Below are 19,962 nucleotides of genomic sequence, written 5' to 3' on the forward strand. Positions count from 1 at the left end.
AGGACAAACAAATATAGGAAAACCTCTCTGGGTGTCTAAACCTTGCCCTCTCAAAAGCACCCATAACAATTCTCTGGACCATTTGCAAAGCCAAAGACTTCATGCAGTCTAATCATCTCACCCCCCCCCCCAAAAAAAAAAAAGTTAATCAATATAACCAAGCTATGAAAGCCCATATTTGTGGAAGACCAAAGAGGGAACAATGAACATGCACTAACTCAAAAATCAAGAATTTGTGAGTTGCAATGCACCCCAAGTCCTAAAACAACCTGTCCAATTTTTTTTAAACATGACCTTATTATGGTTCTTGTATCCTTGGGGCCTTGTAAAGGTTTCTGACCATGTCCCCTTGCGTCCAAGCCCCCCTCCAGCGCCTTGGGCCTCCTAGACACCGTGACAACTATGCTTTTGACAAAAACAAAAGGAAGATTGAAAAGAAATCTCCACTTCACACAACAAGAAAATACATTTTAAAACTTTAACACATTAAAATATTATGCCTGTAATGTTCATATTCAAATTATATAGGTATATGTGATCATAATCAGCTCAATCAAGCCATTACTGATTTGGTCTGATTACTAATCAGAACACAATCAGTTAGTTCTTGATCATATCAAATGAAAACAAATCAAATCCCTGCAAATAAGCTGGCTTCAATTCAGATCCAGGTCAAGAGCCAATCCATTTAAAGCCCCACTATTACTGAAATTAGGAAAGACGTGTATATGTAGGTCTAGTGGGCTCTATATCTTTTTTATGTTTTGGAGACCTGTTTTTTTTTTGGGATGAAAGTGTAATCACACAAACCACACACCAATCCCAAAAGGTTAACCGACTTTTAGGACCGTGGAATGGCAGATATACACAACACACACCGCACGCACACCCGATGTGGGATTAAATGTTTTGGAGACCTTGTAAGTATAACGTAATAATTATTTTAAAAAAAAAGGGTCTAGGAAAAAAAATCACAAAACACCAAGGACCAGGCTGAGAATAATACATAGAAGTTGCCAGCAGCTATGCCTGACAATCTTATGGTTTCGGGAGAAAATTGTAGAAGGATTCTGGAGTTCAAAACCAATAAAGAATTCCCCCTCATTTCATGTCTGCATACTGCTGATGATGGAACCCTTAGATGTTAAAAAGTCACACCCAAAATTTTCGGACAGATAAAAAAAAAGAGACTCTGTGAGGATGAAGATCGGCCAACGTTGTCCAACATATGTAAAATTGAGCTCCAAAAGTATTAACTCCAATTTTTTTCAAAAATTTGTTGCAAGAAGATCATTTTTTTCCAGAAACTTTAAAAAAATATCTTAAAAATAGAAAATGAATTCTGGCTCCGTGAAGTCATAGATCAGACTACATGTGTAACATATAAAAAAGTGAACGCCAACCACTAAGTATTTATCCTATTTTTTTGTAAAACATTGTTTTGGGAAAAATTGATATACCTCCAAGCTCCAACTTTGAATCTTGCACAAATCTTCCAACAACGCAGCTAATCTTCGCTTCCACTGTATTCCTCTACTACCCAAGTACTTGTTCCAACTTTGTACAGCAGTGATTTGGCCAAAAAATCTCAAAAACCAAGTTTGTTTAATTGTTTCCCCATCTATGGCGAAATCTCTCGAATTTCGAAAGTCGAAACCTTGCATTTATAACAAAGGCTTTGTATCATTTCGGCCAAAATCTCAGCAAAACGAAATGTACAACAACTCAGCTTTATCCCAACTAAATGGGGTCGGCTACATGGATCCTTACTAGGACCCAAAAAAAAAATTAATAATAAGAATAAAGGAAAGGGAACACAACAACCACAACTACGAATCAGTCTGAAAAAAACTAACTAGGGCCGGCTACACAGATCCGTATCCTCCAATCAGCTCTATTCGACGCCATAATAGAAACAACACCTAAACTATGCATTTCTTTCCTCACCACTTCTCCTAGGGTCATTTTAGGCCTGCCCCTAGAACTTTTAGTACCTTCAATCTGAATCAAGTCACTCCTCCGAACTAGGGCATCTAGTGGCCTTGGTTGAACAAGGCCATACCACCTCAAGTGACTTTCTCGTAGCTTATCTTGAATCGGGGCTACTCCCAAACCAGCTCTAATATGGTCATTCCTTTTTTTATCTTTCCTGGTTTTACCACTCATCCATCTAACATCCTCATCTCCGCTACACTTAACTTATCTATATGACGCTTTTTAACTGCTCAACACTTTGCGCCATACTACACTTAACTTATTTATATGAAAGGTTTAAAATCTCTTTTCATTTCGGTGTTTAGGTCTGACCGAAATTTCCAAGATACCGAAATTTTGACAAACTTTTGTCGAAATATGGTATTTTTTCTATGAGTTTTGCTTGGCCATTTGTGGGTGTAAAATACCGAAATAACCGAAATTTTCGAAACGATATGACCGAAATTTCCGAAACGATATGGCCGAAATTTCCGAAACGAGATGACCGAAAATTTTTAAATATTGCATTTTTTCAATTCGAACTTGCGTTTCGTTTCGACTCTACCGAAATATTCGAGATTTTGACCGAGATAAAACGAGTTTTTGAACCATGTTTATATAACGCTTTTTAAGTGCCCAACACTCTGCGCCATACACCATAGCTGGTCTTATGACTATCCTGTAAAATTTTCCTTTAAGATTTAAAGGAATCCGTTGTATAACACTAATCCTCTATGAGACATCATCTTCTATATCACCTTCCTTAGTGATGATTGATCCTAGACACCTAAAAAGTCCACCTTGCGGAATCTCCATCTCATCAACTTTCACCCCCTCATTATCCGTCCTGGAGTTGCTAAAGTTACATACCAAATAGTCCGTCTTCATTCTACTTATCTTAAAACCTTTTGATTCCAAGGTTGATCTCCATAATTCCAATTTGGCACTAATTCCGGCTCTTGTCTCATCCACCAAAACAATGTCATCAGCAAAAAGCATTGATGCAATCTGAAAATCCAGACTAAGGATCTCACATGCAAGCAGACCCAATAATCAAATTTGTGATCCGATCTGAGATAATGGAAGCAACTGCGTTGTTAAGGGAAGAAATCAGATTGATGGAAGGGAAGAGAGATGAGAGATCTTCTTGGGAGGAAGAAGAGAAGAAGAATTCAGGTTTGGGATACCAATCCTGTATGAACTGCTCAACAGTATCAAAACTCTAAGAAAAAAACTCATATGCTTTACTCAAATATTCTCTAATTGATGGAGGAGGTATTACATATATATAGACCTAAAATTCCTAATTTGACTCATAAAGGGACTCCTAATCACTCTAATACATTCAATAAAGTAAATAAACTTAAAACAAAATTCTATCTAGCTATTAAGTATCCTAATCGAACTCAAACACTCAATTTAACTACTAATCTCGTGTACTAACATTATCCCCACTTTATAGGCTTATAAATTAGGCCCATCACATCAATAAACCCAAAAATAAGAAGCCCAAGGTCCATAGAACCCAACCATGGCCAAATAAAGTCTTTTGAGGCCCAACTAACCCAATTGAACAATCATAAATGCATCAAGCATGCACCAAGGAACCTCATCTTGGATGCCTATAGTTACCTCATCCATGATAAGCGCAAACAAATAAGGGTTTAATGCTGGTCCTTGATGTAGCCCAATAGAAATTGGGAATTCACTACCTTGACCCCTCACGGTTCTTACAATAGTCACCACACCATCATACATATCTTTAATTATGTCCACATATTTACTTGAAACATTTCTCCTCCGTAGCACATGCCAAATTAAATCTCTAGAAACTCTGTCATAAGCTTTTTCTAGGTCAATAAAGACCATATGGAGATTGGAGATCCTTCTTGCTCTCTCTAAATCTTTCCAAGGGTCTCCTAAGCAGGTAGATAGCTTCAATTGTGGATCTCCCTGGCATTAAACCAAATTGGATCTCCAAAATAGTGGTATCTTTTCTCAGGTGTGTTTCAATAACCCTCTCCCATAATTTCATAATATGACTCATTAGTTTTATGCCTCTATAGTTGTTGCAAGTTTGGACATCGCCTTTATTTTTGTAAATCAAGACCACAATGCTTCTCCTCTATTCATCTGGCAGTCTCTCAGTGTACATAATCTTGTTAAACAGCTTAGTTAACCAAGATAAGCCAAAAATTCCTAAGCTCTTCCACACTTTTATTGGGACTCCATCTGGGCCTGGAGCCTTGGCAATTTTCATCTTTCTTGGTGCTTCTTTTACTTCAGAAACCCTAATTTTACGTATATACGTCCTACATATGACTTAATGTGTAGTGCCTACTTCCGATCCACTATAACTCGGATTGGTTTAGTTAAGTAGGTTGTAGAAATAACCATTCCATCTCTTGTCGATGCCTTCATCCCTTACTAGAACTCTACCATCATCAGTTCTAATGCATCTAACATGATCGAAGTCTCTACTCACCCTTTCCCTCTTTCTAGTCATCTTATAAATAGCTTTTTATCCTTCCTTGGTGTTCAGGTTGTTATAGAGATCTTTTTATTTCTTCGCCCTTGCATTCCCCCACAATCTTCTTAGCTTCATTTTTAGCAGTCTTATACCTTTTTAGATCTTCTACATCAGTAGTCCTTTGCCATGCCTTGAAACTAGCTTTCTTAGTCTTGATGGCTGCTTGGACCTCATCATCCCACCACCACGTCTCACTTGGAGAATGACGTTTTTCTTTTGATTCCCCTAGGACCTCTTTAGCCACCTTCTTAATACACGTAAACATCTCGTTCCACATCAAATTAGTGTCTCCCTTCAAGTCCCAATTTCCTTGTTTGACCACTTTGTTAGTAAATGACTTCAAGGAATCTCCTTTCAAGTTCCACCACCTTACCTTAGGGCAGATAGGCTCCCCTATCTTACGATCCTGTGTGAGGAGACACATATCCATGACCACCAATCTATGTTGAGTGGTTAAGCTCTCCCCTAGGATAACTTTACAGTCCTTACAACACAATCTGTCAAACCTTCTAGTTAGGAAGAAATCTATTTAACTATTATGATGTCCACTTCAAAGTAGGTGTTTACAACGGACATATCATAAGCAACCGCAAAATCTAAGACTGAGATACCTTCCTCATTCCTCTCACCAAACCCATAACCTCCATGCACACTTTCATAGCCTCTACGATCTCTCCCTATGTGACTATTCAGATCACCCCCTCTAATAATCTTTTCTCCTTGACTAATATTGTTCACTAATCCATCCAAATGTTCCCAGAATTGTAACTTACTACTTCCGTCCATTCCTACTTGAGGAGCATAAGCACTGAATATTGATTACCTCTTTCTCTGACACAAATATGATGGATATAATACTACCTCCCAAGTCTTTTAACATCCACTACATCATTCTTTAGAACTTTATCCACTACTACGCCCACTCCACTGCTATTACTTTGCTCAGCGAAACAAAATATAAGACTGAAATTTCAGAAAAACACCAAAATTTCAGTCGAAACCTTGACATTTTTATGCTTTGCAAGCTATTTCATTTAGACGACTGGCGGACAAAAATAATTCACAAAGTTTCACGAAATTTCGGCGAAACTTCATACCATGGCTGAGTGCAAATGGTGCAATCCGGGGATCCGAAAACCATATTCGAATTGCTTATGGGCCCCCATCCAAACTATTGTCAACTTAATCAAGCAAGTTAGTGGCAAACTGTAAATAAGCTGAGGTTTGGGACCAACAAGTGAAGAGACAACAGAATTATGGAGTTAACTGGAAACTAAAAATAAGGATAGGAATAAACAAAATCAATTTGAGAAGACAAGGGCTTATCCATGATTTTATTTTAAAAATCAGTATCGTCTTCTTCAACCCACGACAAAACAATAGACCAGCAGAGATAGATTGTGCTGGCGAATGAGAGATCTGTCTCCAACAAAGTCCATTACTCCATTCTAGCCGAGATTTCAGGTAAAGGATCGCAATCCATGACCTTCTGAAATCCAACCAATCCCAGATCATATAATGGATTATATAACAGAATAAAAATATCTGAAACACACCCTGGCGGAAGTCACAAGATCTGGTGTGAAACTGGCTATGCTTCTCACAGCCCACACAGGTATTGGTCATCAGATTTCACAGGTTGAGTAGCCCTAAGGTTTGTAAATAACCTACCAAATACCAGAGCAAGGGAAGAGGGAACTTGACTCAAATCAAGTGGGCTGTAAATACCACCTAGGAAGAACATGGAAGAAGGAGAAGAGAAAAGAAAAAGACAAACAGAATAGAATGTAAGGAGAATAGGAAGAATAAAGAAAATAAGGAAGGAGGGATCAATGGGGAGGGAAGAGAAGGAAGGAGGAAGATGAGAGAAAAAGGGAACGATCGGCCAGCAGGCCCTCACCTTAGCAGACCATGACAAACAACTTCTCAATTCATTCAATCTCATTCAATATTCAATTCTGCTCTTCAACCTATTACATAGACAATATAAAGAAAAACTCCCATACATAATAATAGAAATCCAACTAAAAATGGAAACTAAATAATCTACGCAATATATCAAAAAATAATAGAAACTACCAAAGAACTTTATGTAATTTACCCACCCAAATATGATGAAATAAACTAAAGATTACATCTTATGCCAACTACCAAACATCTACCAGCCCTTGCCAGACCAGAAAACTGGTTTAGGACCAATTCTTGGTTTGCGCCTCCAAAGTGGGTTATGTCTGTCCAGCAAGGCTAAGGCAACTGTATCAGTAAATACTGCCCCTAAGGCACTACTAATACTGGTGTGCTAGTTTAATTTTTGGGGGAGCGTGGCCCCTGCGCACGTGCGGGGGCCAAATAGAGCGCACACAGAAGCATCATGGGGGGTGGGTTTTCTGCCTTTCATAGGGGGTGAGGCAGTCATTTCACCCCCAACTGTGTCTGAGCGTGGGCGGTGCACATCCCCACAGAGAACTTTTCTCCTTTAATTTTACATCCCCTCCTTTCTCTTTGTCAATCTTCTTTGCCTATAAAAAACATGTATGGTTTTCATATTCTGCTTGCAGATCAAGATAACTGATATCTATGAATTTCATAATAGGTTTCCCCCAAAATGAAACATCACCTATTAACTTACAAGCCTAAGAAAGCAATCAGATACCCATTTTTATATGCATGGAAATGTCACATTAGGTACCTCCATCAGTAATTAAAAATATCACCAGGACATTGATCTTTCTATCACAAACGGAAAGAGATGACTAGTTGACTACAAATAACAGTACCAAAAATATATCAAGAAACAGAAATAGAGCAGATTACATACAGAAATACAAAACTGATAGTGTATACTATCCAGTAAATTGGAACTGCAATGCAATGTACCCTCATAATTTTCCATGACCCCAGGAAGATCACAATCATGTAAACTAGAAGCTGGTGGAGGATCCTCAGATATCCCGTCTGTCCATTCTATAGTAGGGGGTTTATTTTTGAAGGCCATCTCAATATATTCTATATCTCTTCTTTCACTATCGATGACTGTCGGCAATGACTTTTCAGGCAAAGGTAAACAAGTCGGAGCATCTTCTTCTCCAGAACCACCATTCTCACTCTGCCGGACAATGGCATCGGCTGAAATATTTATGTTCAGAAGATTCTCAGAACACGTATAAGGTGCAAATTCCATGGCAGCACCATCCAGATTGTTTCTGACAATGTGACCACCATCACAAAACCTTGCATGTTCTACAGAAGAACTTGCCAAACAGACTGAACTGACACCCTCTGTTTGCTCCAGCCCCTTGTTGATATGTATGATATCATCCGCGTCAAAGTTCAACAATTGATCAGTAATTAATTAACAAATAAATTTCGCAACTATAGGCGTACAAATTTTCAAAAAATAACATTCCTTTATAAATTGAAAACATCTAAAAAAAGTGCAATAGATAATCTAATGTCTTGGTTCAGAGTTTAAACATTCTAGATCAAACCCCCCCTATTTCAATGTTAGAAGTTCGAGACCTGCATTTGTGGCTTACAGATCGAGCAAAAGTTCTGATGTTCCCTCAAACATCAGTCTACTGTGCTCATTTTAGTATGGAACCATCCAATCCATAATGGAATTGAAAAAGGCAAGGGTAACTTCAAGGGTCTAAGAATTTACCTCTGCTGCATGAGTTTTCATAGAAGAGCTCCTCACACAAACTTCTCCTTTCTGGTCAGTAAAAAAAGGATTCTTATTGGGAGTTTCAGTGGGCATCATAACCTGTTCATCTTCCTCTATGGCATGAAACTCCAGCCGCTTTGGATAGAGAGATGTCTCTTCTTTCCGCTTTTCCTCTTTCTGCTCCTCCAAAAGGGCCTTTTTAAATGTACAACTTCGGTTTTCGGATGGTCCAATCCGGTAGCATCGCTTTTTTCTCATCAATTCCCTCACAGAACATTCAGTTAACTTATTTGCTTCCCTGAAACTAAAAATATCTTTGTCTGTATTCGACACCAAAGCATCAGAACATCCTGCTGTGTTTCTGGCCAAAGAACTGGTAGGTTTGCCATCTTTCGTCTTCTTGCTACATAGATCAGTCAAATTAAAACCGGAAGACTGCATATCAGTATTCACCTTATGTGGTGTAGTAAAGGTTAAAGAGCCTCGCAATGGTTTTTTCATGCTTTCATCACCAGGACAAATTAAAGTATCTTGCACAACCTGGTCAGAAGAAGACCTCTCCAATTTGCAGTGGTGCTCTTCGGATGTATCACTAGCAGGAGTTGTGGATTGATCGTCATACAAGCCATCCACCTGAGGAATGATGTCCGTTGATGATGTTTGTGGTAAACGGCTATGATGTGTAGAATGGGCAGCACTGTTGGTTAGGTCTTCAAGGTCAACTAGATCCTCAACTGAATCAAGAATGTCCTGACACTCTTGTTGGGATTCATTCTCGTAAAGAAAATTAGCATTTTCCAGAAACTTGTCAATGGATTTTTTAGGCAACAAGGGACTCAGAATGGACTCATGAACAAGTACATCATCAGTGTTCAATTCTTCTGCAGCTTGGGAGGAGGAAAACCACCTAAGAAGCCCCAGTGCCTCCTCGTCTACAACCTAAAACCACGAAATAATGTAAGGAGTTGCAAGTATAAAAAGGTTCAACCAATAGATCTCTAGGAAGTACTACCAAGTACCAACAGCCCAAGACAGACCACAGAACTTTACAGTTTACAAAATGCAAGGAAACAGAGCAAAGCTTACAATTTCCAAATAAATCCAAGACAGATCAGAAATAGTGCATGTATGAACTATCACAAAAGGAAACTAATCAAGAGAGTAATGCCTAAAATTATTGATGTTAAGATATGTACCACGATAGGGGGAGTGTCCCTATCATGGTTTCTTTAATTGTTAGTAGGAGTTAGTAGTTAGTTGTTGTTCCTAGTTTAAGTAAGTTTTCCTATTCTAACTATATGTAGAGTTGTAGTACAACTCAGCTTACCTTCTATAAATAAAGGACTGCAGCCCACGATAGATATACAATCTCAGTCTATCATGGTCAGGGAATTCTTCCCCTCTTCTTCTCTCTCAATCTCTTTCTCTCTTCTCTCCTCTCTCCTCTCTCTTAATCTCTCTCCTATTAATGTAGCTCTAGATAGGAGAAAAATCCCACTAGAGGCCAAGCAATAGGATCAAAAAAGGGCTGCTGGTTTGATTGGGCAGAATTAGGGTGTTTAGGTTAAATTCTAGGGTTAGGTATGGGGGAATGGGGTAATGTATATCTGATTTTAATAGGCAGGCTTAGGGGAAGCTATTAAAACAGATTTTAATAAGTTTTGAATCAAAATTCAAATTTCAGAATTTTTAGGGTTAGGGTTTGGGTTTTAGGGTTTAGAATCTAGGCTGAAAACTAGGGTTTAGGATGGGATTTTAGGGCTGAGCTTCTGGTCGAGTTTTACTGGCGGGGAGAACAAGGTTCGATCAAAGTTTAGGCCAATTCTGATGGCTAGAATAGGATGTACAGATTTTAGATTATTTTAGGGTTTTGGGGTGTTAATGGTGGTAGGGGAAACTAGGGTTTGGACTGATCAGAATGGGCTGCAGGTCTGGTCGAGTGGAGGGATTGGTATGGGGAGGCTGCGATCTGATTTTGGTGAAAAACAGATGTAGGATGAAGGCTGGACAGGTTCTAGGGTTTCACAGAGACAATGTCAGATTAGGGTTTATGGGGAAAATCAAATAAAAATAAAGGCGGAATCGATTGGGGAGGGAGGATGAATGGAAAACAAAAATTAAGATCCAAACTTACAGCAGAACTCCACTGGTAGCAAGTCTGAATAAGGGATGAAGGATAGAGCCACCTTTAAAAAGAGAACCTCCCAGCCGTCACGGCATAAGGAGTCACAGGAGATCCACCTGTCCTTCTTCCTTGATAGATCCACAAGGCAACACTCCAAGGAGCAGCAGCAGCAGCAGCAATCGGCAGCCAGCAAACAGTCTTTTTTTTTCAAATTTTCAATTGTGGGGGGGCCTCCACGATTTACTATTTATAAAATAGGCTAACAGCCAAAACCTAGTACAACTTAAAACAGTAAAAAGACCTATTTAACCCTACTAACTTAAGTTAAAAGACATCTAACTAAATAACTTAAATTGACCCAATTGAACCAATTGGATGCATCCAATTTTAAACCGGCTCAATTAAAAACATAAAAATAAGACTAAGTATAGGGCTAATCCTGTATGCAACCTATATACCCCTATTCCAGGCCTATTAAAGTGGCCTAATACATAGAAAACCCTTGGGATCAAAGGCCCAACATATATATATCCCAACCCTAGACTTATTCCTAATAAATGAAGCCCAGTTTGGTGATAGTTCTGCATCATCTATTCTAACTATATGTAGAGTTGTAGTACAACTCAGTTTACCTTCTATAAATAAAGGACTGCAGCCCACGATAGATATACAATCTCAGTCTATCATGGTCTGAAAATTCTTCTCCTCTTTTTCTCTCATAATCTCTTTCTCTCTTCTCTCTCCTTTCTCCTCTCTCCTCTCTCCTCTCTCCTCTATTCCAGTTACTGGTTACAGATCTTGGTTTGTTACAAATGACAGTCTCATCATCTCATGAGCCTTACCACTGCCTAACTCATCACTAATAGCATGTGGTTAATTCATACAGGCAATCCGAAAGGCAAAACATAAGCTCAACACCAAAAGCTTCCAATTACCAGGAGATTTTAAAGATCTTTTTCTGGATGAAAATATTACAAAATAAAAGGTAGGGGCATGTCATGAACCCAAAGTGATGTGGAACCCGTCAACCCGGGTTACAACTCTCACCCCCCATGGCCCTCATTCGATATCAAGCTGTTTCTCTCCATATTTGCCATAACTACCTACTTCATATGGTTATAACGGAATAGATGTTGGACTAACCATTCTTCCCCTAATCCTCTTAGCATTATCCATAATGTGAACCACTGGATAAAGGATTTGCAACTATTAAATTTGTCTCAACCAATGTACAACCCCACATTTAATCCAGCCACAAACAATATTACCATCACTGATATACTACCTCTTTTACTGATTAACTGCCTAACTATTGTGTGTGACAGTAGCTTTCTAGAAGAAACAAGAGTAGCAGGATGGTCAGCTATCATTTTTCATAACAATCAACTCTTATGTGTGTGTTCAAATTTTGGATCTACAGGATCGGCACAAGAGGCAGAAGCTCAAGGGTTATTGCTCGGACTACATCAACTAACAGACTGGCGAGGCGTGGATCTTACCATTTGGACTGACTGCCAACAACTATGTCAATGGCTAACTCAACCTTCTAAGCAATGGCCATGGGAGTTGTTTTCTATTTTGTGGGACATAAAATGCTTATTCGGAAACTTTGATCATTTTGAAGTCTGTAAAAAAGACAGGTCTTTTATTTTCCCTGCTCATGAACTTGCTTAATCAAGCAAGATGTAATGGCTCTAGTATTTGTATTTCAGACATTAACTCTATTTAAGTTATTAATTGCTTTTTATCAGAAAAGAGTAAAAGCCCACCAGTGCACTCGTCCAAAAAGAAAATTACTAACCAAAGGAAATGATCTGAAAAGAAGTTGATAGAGACTCAAGCACCGTTAATCTTGAGCCTTGTAAGATCTATTTATTTCAGGCTAAATATGGTTTGAATAACTACTAAACAAAGTCAAACAATGATGAAAACATGCTCAAAGAAATAAAGCAGTGTCAAGCAGGAAGTCAAAAAATAAAAAGCAAAAATATTACCTTTGTATCTGAAATTTCAGTCGTTTCAGATGCCAATGCTTTCTGATTGACTGGACATAGGTCAGGTCCTGCATCCCCCTCTAAGGAAGGCATCCCATCAAACTTTGAAGATTCTTCCTGAGAATTATTGGTACATATCTGCTCCACAGATTCAACTGCGTTTCCAGCCTCTGACAAGGATTTAATAGACTGCACAAACTTTTCACTCTCCTCCAAGAGGATATTTTGGCATAAATTTTTTGCTTTCTCACAAAGATCCAGGAGGGTGCTTTCAAATTCAAGCCCATGTGAAAGACTTCGCAAAACATTTTCAGGAAGTGGTTTGCTTGGATCAGGAGACATTGACGTTTGACAAATCCCTGTTCTTTCAAACTCCTCCTGAATCAATTAAGATTCGATTAATCAAAGAGAAGGCAAAAGAATAACAATCCCACAGAGAGCATCAATAGCTGAGCATCACATAAGCTGGTACCACACCTCCCAGATAGGTATAAGTGACTGAACCATTTTCACTTCTGAATGAGTCTGCGAAAGAGATGAATACACTTTAACTTGTTGGTTTAGAATATCTGCAAGATCAATAAAAATTCTTGTGAACTCGACCCAAAAGATAAATGAAACAGAGATGTGCTACACAGTTCATCAGTTCACAAGGCAAGACACACCATCGACAGTAGCATCTCCCTCAAGCTCACAGGAACTTTGGCGTTTAATGCAGCTCATGTCTTCCCAAGCATCGACCTCAATGGAACACGGCCATGTCCAACCACTTGGAATAGTGGAAGCTATCCAAACGCATGAACTGAGACATGCATCACCACTTGAATCTGCCTACACAGCATCAAATCAAATTCTCATTCCATTACAGCCATAAAAGGCACTTTTCATGGCTAAGTGCACTATCTTTTGCCTCAGGACGATTTATTAAATTTTTAAAGAAGGATAACCTGAAGATGCATAGAAGCACTGAGCTTTTGTGATTCCTGTCGATGTTGAACATTGAAATGAGCTGCCCTTGGAATGAACTCATCAGGCAATGGATGGCGAAACTTCACCATTGATAAATGTAATAGACCCATGCCATAGAGGTTATAGTCAACCTGCTTTCCAGAATACACAGTCGCATTCAGGTTAAAGGGATGAGACATTAGGAATATGCCAAAAACAAAACTGTAGAGCGACAATGAACATCTTAATCAGGTACTGTAAATACCAAACATAAGGCAATTAGTGGATATGTTAAACATAACATAACGTTTATTGTGAGATTCATAACTAATTCATTTATAAAAAATAATAAAAAATCATTAATTTTTTCCTTCTATAATTCCTTTTTCTTTTGATGATCGGCTCTGAGATAAAAACATAGACATCAATCTAGAATTCACAAAATGCTTATACAATGTTAAGAAAAGCCCGAGAAAAAAGAAAGGAGAAATTGGTAAAAGAAGCAAAGCAAAGAGGTCGGATAATACAAGAACAGATAGTGGGAGGTAAAAAGGGTGTGCTTTTACTCAATTGAGAAAAAAACCCATAAGGTGCTTGACAATCAGATATGTGTACTCCAAACACATCCACGCAGAATCCAGTATCTGCATCGGTGTCATATAGTGTTGGTGCAAGTACTCTAAGCCTTTATTTGAGTGTCATAGCTAGCCAGGTCATAAGGGTCCATGAAAAAATGTCAGAAAATTCAATTCAGATTTTTGAGAATCAAGGAAAATAGGCTGACAAATTGCTAGAGGGGCTGGCTCTAGGAAGACCATGTCAATTAGTTGGATGTATGATGTACTCAAAAAAAAAAAATGGAGCAATAACTGACTGCGAGAAACAGTGAAGGGTTCTCTTGCATTTTCAAAAGCATAACTTTCTTCCTCGCACATATAATCTCAACTACATGAAAAAAAATATTCCTTACCAAAAACTGTAGAAGATAAGGAATATGTGATTCGTGGGGCTGGAAACTTTTATCTAAAACAGCACCTCCCTGCAAAACAAATATTTCATCACAAATCCAAGAATTGCAGAAAAAACATCGGTCCGAAAAGTAAATATCAAGCATAACACTAGATGTATTGTTAACATTAATATGCATTGGTCCCAAAAACTTACCATAGCCTAAACCTACAAATCCCATATTCACAATCAATAACCAGAGTAGTCCTAATGGAAGTACAAGTTGAGAGTTCAATAAATAAAAAAAGTTCACCAGAAACGACAAGTCACCCTCATTTTTACAGCTGAAAAACATCCAACAAGTACCTCTGTTAGTTTCAAATAAAACTAGCCACTTTGTTCCAAAATAAAATCCAGCACAGGAACAAATCAGAAAACCACGACAGCAATATATATTTGACAAGAATGCCAAGATCAGCATTCATAGAAAAGTTTTGTTATGCAGAAGAATCAGTAAAACAGCAATTGACCTACCTACATAGCAGCACCGAAGGTGATATTTTGGTTCAAATAGAAGTGACAAAAGACAACATGTTAATAGCATTCAGTAAATGGGCTTAAAACCATACCAGGAGGAGATTAGCAACACGGCCAGCTTCATGTGGATAATATCTTTGATTTCTGTAAAGGCTTCCCATGATAATTTTCTTGATTAACATAATAAATGGGCATCAAGATAATGTCTTCATAGCTACCAGAAGAAAGTGTTGAGCAGATAGCAAACAATAAGGAGAAGAAGAAAGACAATCTTTAGAAACAACCTATCTAAAGGAAAACTGAGGAAGGTTAAGAAAAGAAATTTTTGGAACATTAGTTTTTAGTAAATAGGTATATATTTATATTTATAAAATATTAAAAATAGCTGCATTTTCTGAACCCCCCCCCCCCCAAAAAAAAGGCTAGTATCTGATGACAGAATATAGCTGAAGTACATGCTGTGTGTACTGTCCCATTGACTGTCAACTAATTTAATGTCTATTAAAACATGGATCGGATAAATAGTTCAATAGGTTAAATTAGGATACATATTATCAACCTATCTATAAAGAAGTAAAGATGGCTGAAATATGAGCCTCGTATGAATAACATTCAATAGGTAAAACCCGCAACAGAAAGTAGCTATAAACTATGCATTCTGAAAAATAATAAAACACATGAATTGTTCTATATCCAGTCTCAGCTAAATTCTTAACTGCAACCAGCATAGCACAGAATAAAGAGTCATCCAGACGAAAGCCTAAAGGATCAGATCAAAAACATCTCTTAGAGGATTGAAGGCATTACACAAATTGCAGGCCATATAAGGTGCTGAAGGCAGATACACACACACACACACCCAAAAAACAAAAAGCAAAAAAATAAAAAACTACTGAAAACCCAACATAAGAATTTGGATACAGGTATATCTTCACAAACAGTTCCTCCTGTGAATGGTAGCCATATAATTTTCTTGCCCGCACAAGGCTGCAACCATGCACATGCTGTCTTTTTGACCCAAAACTACCTTTAAGCTGTAAGAATTCAAAGAAAATTATGAGTTTCATCATATCAGCTAAAAGTAACCATGTATGGGACAAAAGAACAGACTCCCAATATAACACACAATATGATTGAGAGAAGCATACCTTTAGGGCCTTCTCAATAGCAAGAGCCACAGTATGTACATATACATTACCTGAATAAAAAAATAGAGCTATAATGCGTAAAACAAAGGCAAACCGACAACAATAAAATTACAAACTCGAATCAGATTGTTCCCTGCTTACAACCACAATAACCAGCTTATATCAACTACAAACATTGCTCAAGACATCTAGAGAACAAGTTGCTTGTCTGACAGAAGTGGGATGGGAAGACCATGCAAACACAATTAACTAGACTGATTATAGCAGACGAGCAGTAATGGTATTGAAGAACTGTTATGCTCATAAATGCTTAGAATTCATTTTCCAATCATGAACCATTCATAGGCAATATATCATAACATCTGGATGCAAGAAGTAGGTCTTCTATGGCTTCAATGGAAGAAAAAGACAAATTTGAGATAATTAAAGTTAGTGTTCAACCATTTCAGCAAAGTAACACATGTCGCTTGTACTAAAGCATTGCAAAGTAAAGACTGTACTAATGAAGCACTTGCAAAGAACCAAGACAGTAAAGACACACTGCCATGAAGGCACACCCTCAGGTAGGCTGTAAACAAATAGCATTAGCAAGGCATAAAAGCGATCTAAGCACATAGTTTACCTTCCTCCTGTGTTCGAAGCGATGCCTCTGAACATGGCACATAGAAATATGGTAAAGCCTACATGACACAAAAAAAATACGGAATACGTTAGACCACAGAGTACAGAAGTGCCTGCCCAGCTATCATTTCATCTTTGAATTTGAAAAATATTATCAATGTATTAAAAACAACTCCAAATTACCCACTGAAGATGAAAGACAGTTTTCACCAAAACCAGCAGTTGCATAGTTCATTTCCGGTTCCAGGTTAATTTAGGAAAACACAACTTCGAAATTATTAACAGATGCTGAAATGCAACAAAACCTAGACCATCACCAACCCGGTGAACGTGTAAGCAAGTCTTCTGGCCAGCCGGAGTGGATCCATAAATCCTTATTACCGGCACTTCGTTCACCTTACCACCTGCAACAATTCAAAATAAAAAGAGGGACAGAGAGCAGTCAACTGAGATTAGATGAAACAACAACAGCTCATTAAAATTGCATCAAGAACAGTAACGCATAATAATTGTGGCGATCTCTACTGAAAATGTATTTGCAAAGTGTACCTTGGAAACTACTGTAACAAATGTCGAGGTCGGGAATGGGAGGCGCCATGTAATAATCGATAGACACGATTCGAAGGCTGAAGACGTTCTCTCCCGATTGTGATTTCTCCATTTCCAAAAGCACAAAAAAATAAAGTAACAACAATTATGGATAAATCTAGGTGAGAATCATGGATGCAGAAAATTTCAACTGGCGAATGGTAGAGAACGAGGGTTCAGTTAGAACTTGAAAGCGGGCGAGGCTTTATTCAGTTTTTGTCGCCATTGTGTCTATATATATAAGGAGTCGGGGGGTTAAATGAGTTCAACCGCTATACAAAAATCACACAAGCGTCTCTTGTACGCCTGGGCTAAAGTCGGAGTCACAAATCACGACTCACGACACACGACACGTGCAATTGTAAAAGTCGTAAGTGTGTCAATTGATCGGTTTGGTCCGGTTTCAATAGGGTTGAACTGGTTTTGAGCTGGAATTGGATCAATATTCCCAGACCGTTAAGTCAAAATTGAATTTCGGTCTGGTTCGGTCCCCTTTTTATCTGTTTCCTCTTATCGGTTCTACCAGTTTCCGATCCAGATTTATTTTGGTGTTACATATTAGTATTTAAGAACAATAAACAACACATTTTTTTATTTCCTTAAATGTTTCCTAACGATTTTTTTTCTGTTTGGTTCCAGGCTTGGTTCGGTTCCAATTTCAAATGGCCCATACAATCAGCCCATTTAGTTCATTCTTACCGGTGAAAAACTAATCTGAAACAGCTTGCTAAATATTTGGTATGGTTTTTGTTTGGTTGGATTTGTCGGTCGAACCGGTTTGTGTTGCGTTTTTTACACTCCTACCTCACAAACTAGTTTTACTAGTTTTGGGTAGGGGTGGGGAAATATCAGTTTTTCACCCATATTTTACTTCCATAGTTTTTAAACATAAAATAACAAGATATGCCTTATTTGTAAGATAGAAGACCAGATGATATGGTTTTCAACCCATTAGGAGTTCCTTCACAATGAATGGAAGGCAAATATTTGAATGTTTGCATGAATAACGTGGAAGAACCTGCTCCCTTGGGAGGGGAACAACAGCTAAAAACAGCTACTAATAAGGAGGAATCTACCCAATGTGGCCTCGCGTCTAATTAGTTAGTTGGTGAGGCAATAACTTACCAAGGCAGTGGTAAAAGGTCCTTCCTTTCTCCTTTCTCTATGGAAAATGAATAGTTGAGGCGTTGTCAAGCATGTAAAGATTTGTTTTTTTTTTTTGTAAGAAGCATGTTGAGAATGATTAATGATAATTTGTTAGAGGGTCTGTAGGAATTATATATCAGAATATTGAGATATCGAATTAAACCAAACTGATGAATTTACGACATAAAATTTTTCAAACAATCATTTTGCATTGCATTGTGTCTTTTCGAATCATGTAACAAAAATTATGTTATAAGAACTAACTAGTTGTCATGTCACTTGACATTGTCCTCAAGACCATAAACGCCCCCCTATGGTATAACTGGAGTATTGCGACCTCCAAGATAAAACAATCCATAGTTTCTCTAGTATTTGTTCAGTCGATGACTAGACCCCTTCAAGTACTACAAGGTTGTGCTCAAACTAAAAGTAAACACTTACAAGTATGGACTTGTAAAACTCAACAAAACTAAAAGAAACAAGAATAACATCATATGCATCCTCAAGAAAGACTTGATTAAATAATTGATTCTCCTAAAGCTAAACCTTTATTTATATAGGTAGCAAGACACTTTGAGAGGAGGAGTTACGATGAGACTTTAAAAGGATAAATTAAGGGGACACTTTATAAAAACTAAAGAAAACGGTGAGACTACATAACTTTTTAGCAACTGGAGAGATTAAGAGTATTCAAGGGGGGAGACACATTGAAGATCTTAAAAAACTGAAGAAACAAGTTTTTTGAATCTTTCATTTGCTTTATATTTTTATTTAAAACTAACAATCCCCCATGAGATTCAAAATATTGGTTAAAAAAAATATGAGCACATTAGAATGGTATAACACGTCATTGCAAATGCCTTTCGGATTTAAATCTACACTAGGTCTGATTCCAACGGCGTAATAATCCTTTTATATATTATGGATATTTTGTCCTTGTCCCCATCTTGGACTCATGAGTGTTTGGAGAATCTACTCGTAAAATTCTCATCAGTGGTGGCCTCACCCTTACATTCACTTAGATCAACCTATAGTATGCATTACCGTTAACATACCCCATATGACATCAGCCTTGGTGATTAAGAGTCTCATAACTCATCCCATGTTCACTATGGTGAGTATTATCTTCCACATCTAATCCGGAATAGACCATTATAATAATACTTTTCAAGTCATCCAGTGACTTCGTTTTTATCGTTTGAAGCTAAATTCAGGGATATTCTGTCATTTAGGTTGGGTGTCCATCGCCTTGACTTATGACACAGGCCTTAAGCCTATTCCTTTAAATGTATCAAGAATAACATTTGTGAATCAAGGCTTTATAAGCACCCCTGCTACATTTCTCTCTTACTTTAAAAAGTATATATATCAATGGTAAAAGTTATTTATGTATTCTCTTACCAAGTTATGTCTAAGATATATACGCTTACCCTTATAAATCTTGGTTTAAGCTTTTGCAATGACTGTAGAACTGAAGCAATGTAGATATATGCGACGTATGGCAATATTTATCCCAAAACTACTAGATTCCTTACCACAATTTGTAAACTGACTTCCAAAAAATCGTCTCACCATCTAAAGCGATTATAGATCCATTAGTAGCCAAGTTCTCTGTGAATCAAGTATCCGGTTGTATTACAAAATCTTTCAATATCATTTAGGTTACCACAATAATGTAAAATATAATCCATAGTACGTTTTAAATACCTTAACAACCTGGTTAAAATATACCAATGTTC

General features: G+C 37.7%; 2 protein-coding genes across 8 annotated transcripts in view; one reads left to right on the forward strand and one right to left on the reverse strand.

Annotated features, from left to right (window-relative positions):
* The window catches only part of LOC122657673 (DNA polymerase zeta catalytic subunit), a 40,004-nt gene extending 22,726 nt beyond the window's left edge, over positions 1-17,278 (reverse strand). For 2 of the 7 annotated variants that reach the window (XM_043852449.1, XM_043852444.1), the window contains exons 1-13: positions 17,039-17,278; positions 16,811-16,893; positions 16,491-16,548; positions 15,869-15,918; positions 15,642-15,754; positions 14,813-14,855; positions 14,206-14,274; positions 13,235-13,390; positions 12,953-13,118; positions 12,765-12,856; positions 12,288-12,665; positions 8,166-9,107; positions 7,349-7,799 (exon numbers count right to left, since the gene is read on the reverse strand). In XM_043852449.1, coding sequence (XP_043708384.1) covers positions 7,349-7,799; positions 8,166-9,107; positions 12,288-12,665; positions 12,765-12,856; positions 12,953-13,118; positions 13,235-13,390; positions 14,206-14,274; positions 14,813-14,855; positions 15,642-15,754; positions 15,869-15,918; positions 16,491-16,548; positions 16,811-16,893; positions 17,039-17,150 — 2,713 coding nt within the window. In that variant the 5' untranslated portion in view covers positions 17,151-17,278. Of the gene's footprint in view, positions 1-7,348; positions 7,800-8,165; positions 9,108-12,287; positions 12,666-12,747; positions 12,857-12,952; positions 13,119-13,234; positions 13,391-14,205; positions 14,275-14,812; positions 14,856-15,641; positions 15,755-15,868; positions 15,919-16,490; positions 16,549-16,810; positions 16,894-17,038 lie in introns of those variants that run through there. The other 5 variants (XM_043852448.1, XM_043852447.1, XM_043852450.1 and 2 more) reach the window with 5 other exon arrangements.
* LOC122657678 (probable serine/threonine-protein phosphatase 2A regulatory subunit B'' subunit TON2) overlaps positions 13,776-19,962 on the forward strand; it is a 33,135-nt gene continuing 26,948 nt past the window's right edge. Inside the window, exon 1 of the mRNA XM_043852458.1 lies at positions 13,776-13,780. The gene's annotated coding sequence lies outside the window, so the exon portion shown is untranslated. The remainder of the gene's footprint in view (positions 13,781-19,962) is intronic.

The sequence above is a fragment of the Telopea speciosissima genome, chromosome 4, assembly GCF_018873765.1.
Source record: "Telopea speciosissima isolate NSW1024214 ecotype Mountain lineage chromosome 4, Tspe_v1, whole genome shotgun sequence".
Classification (NCBI taxonomy): domain Eukaryota; kingdom Viridiplantae; phylum Streptophyta; class Magnoliopsida; order Proteales; family Proteaceae; genus Telopea; species Telopea speciosissima.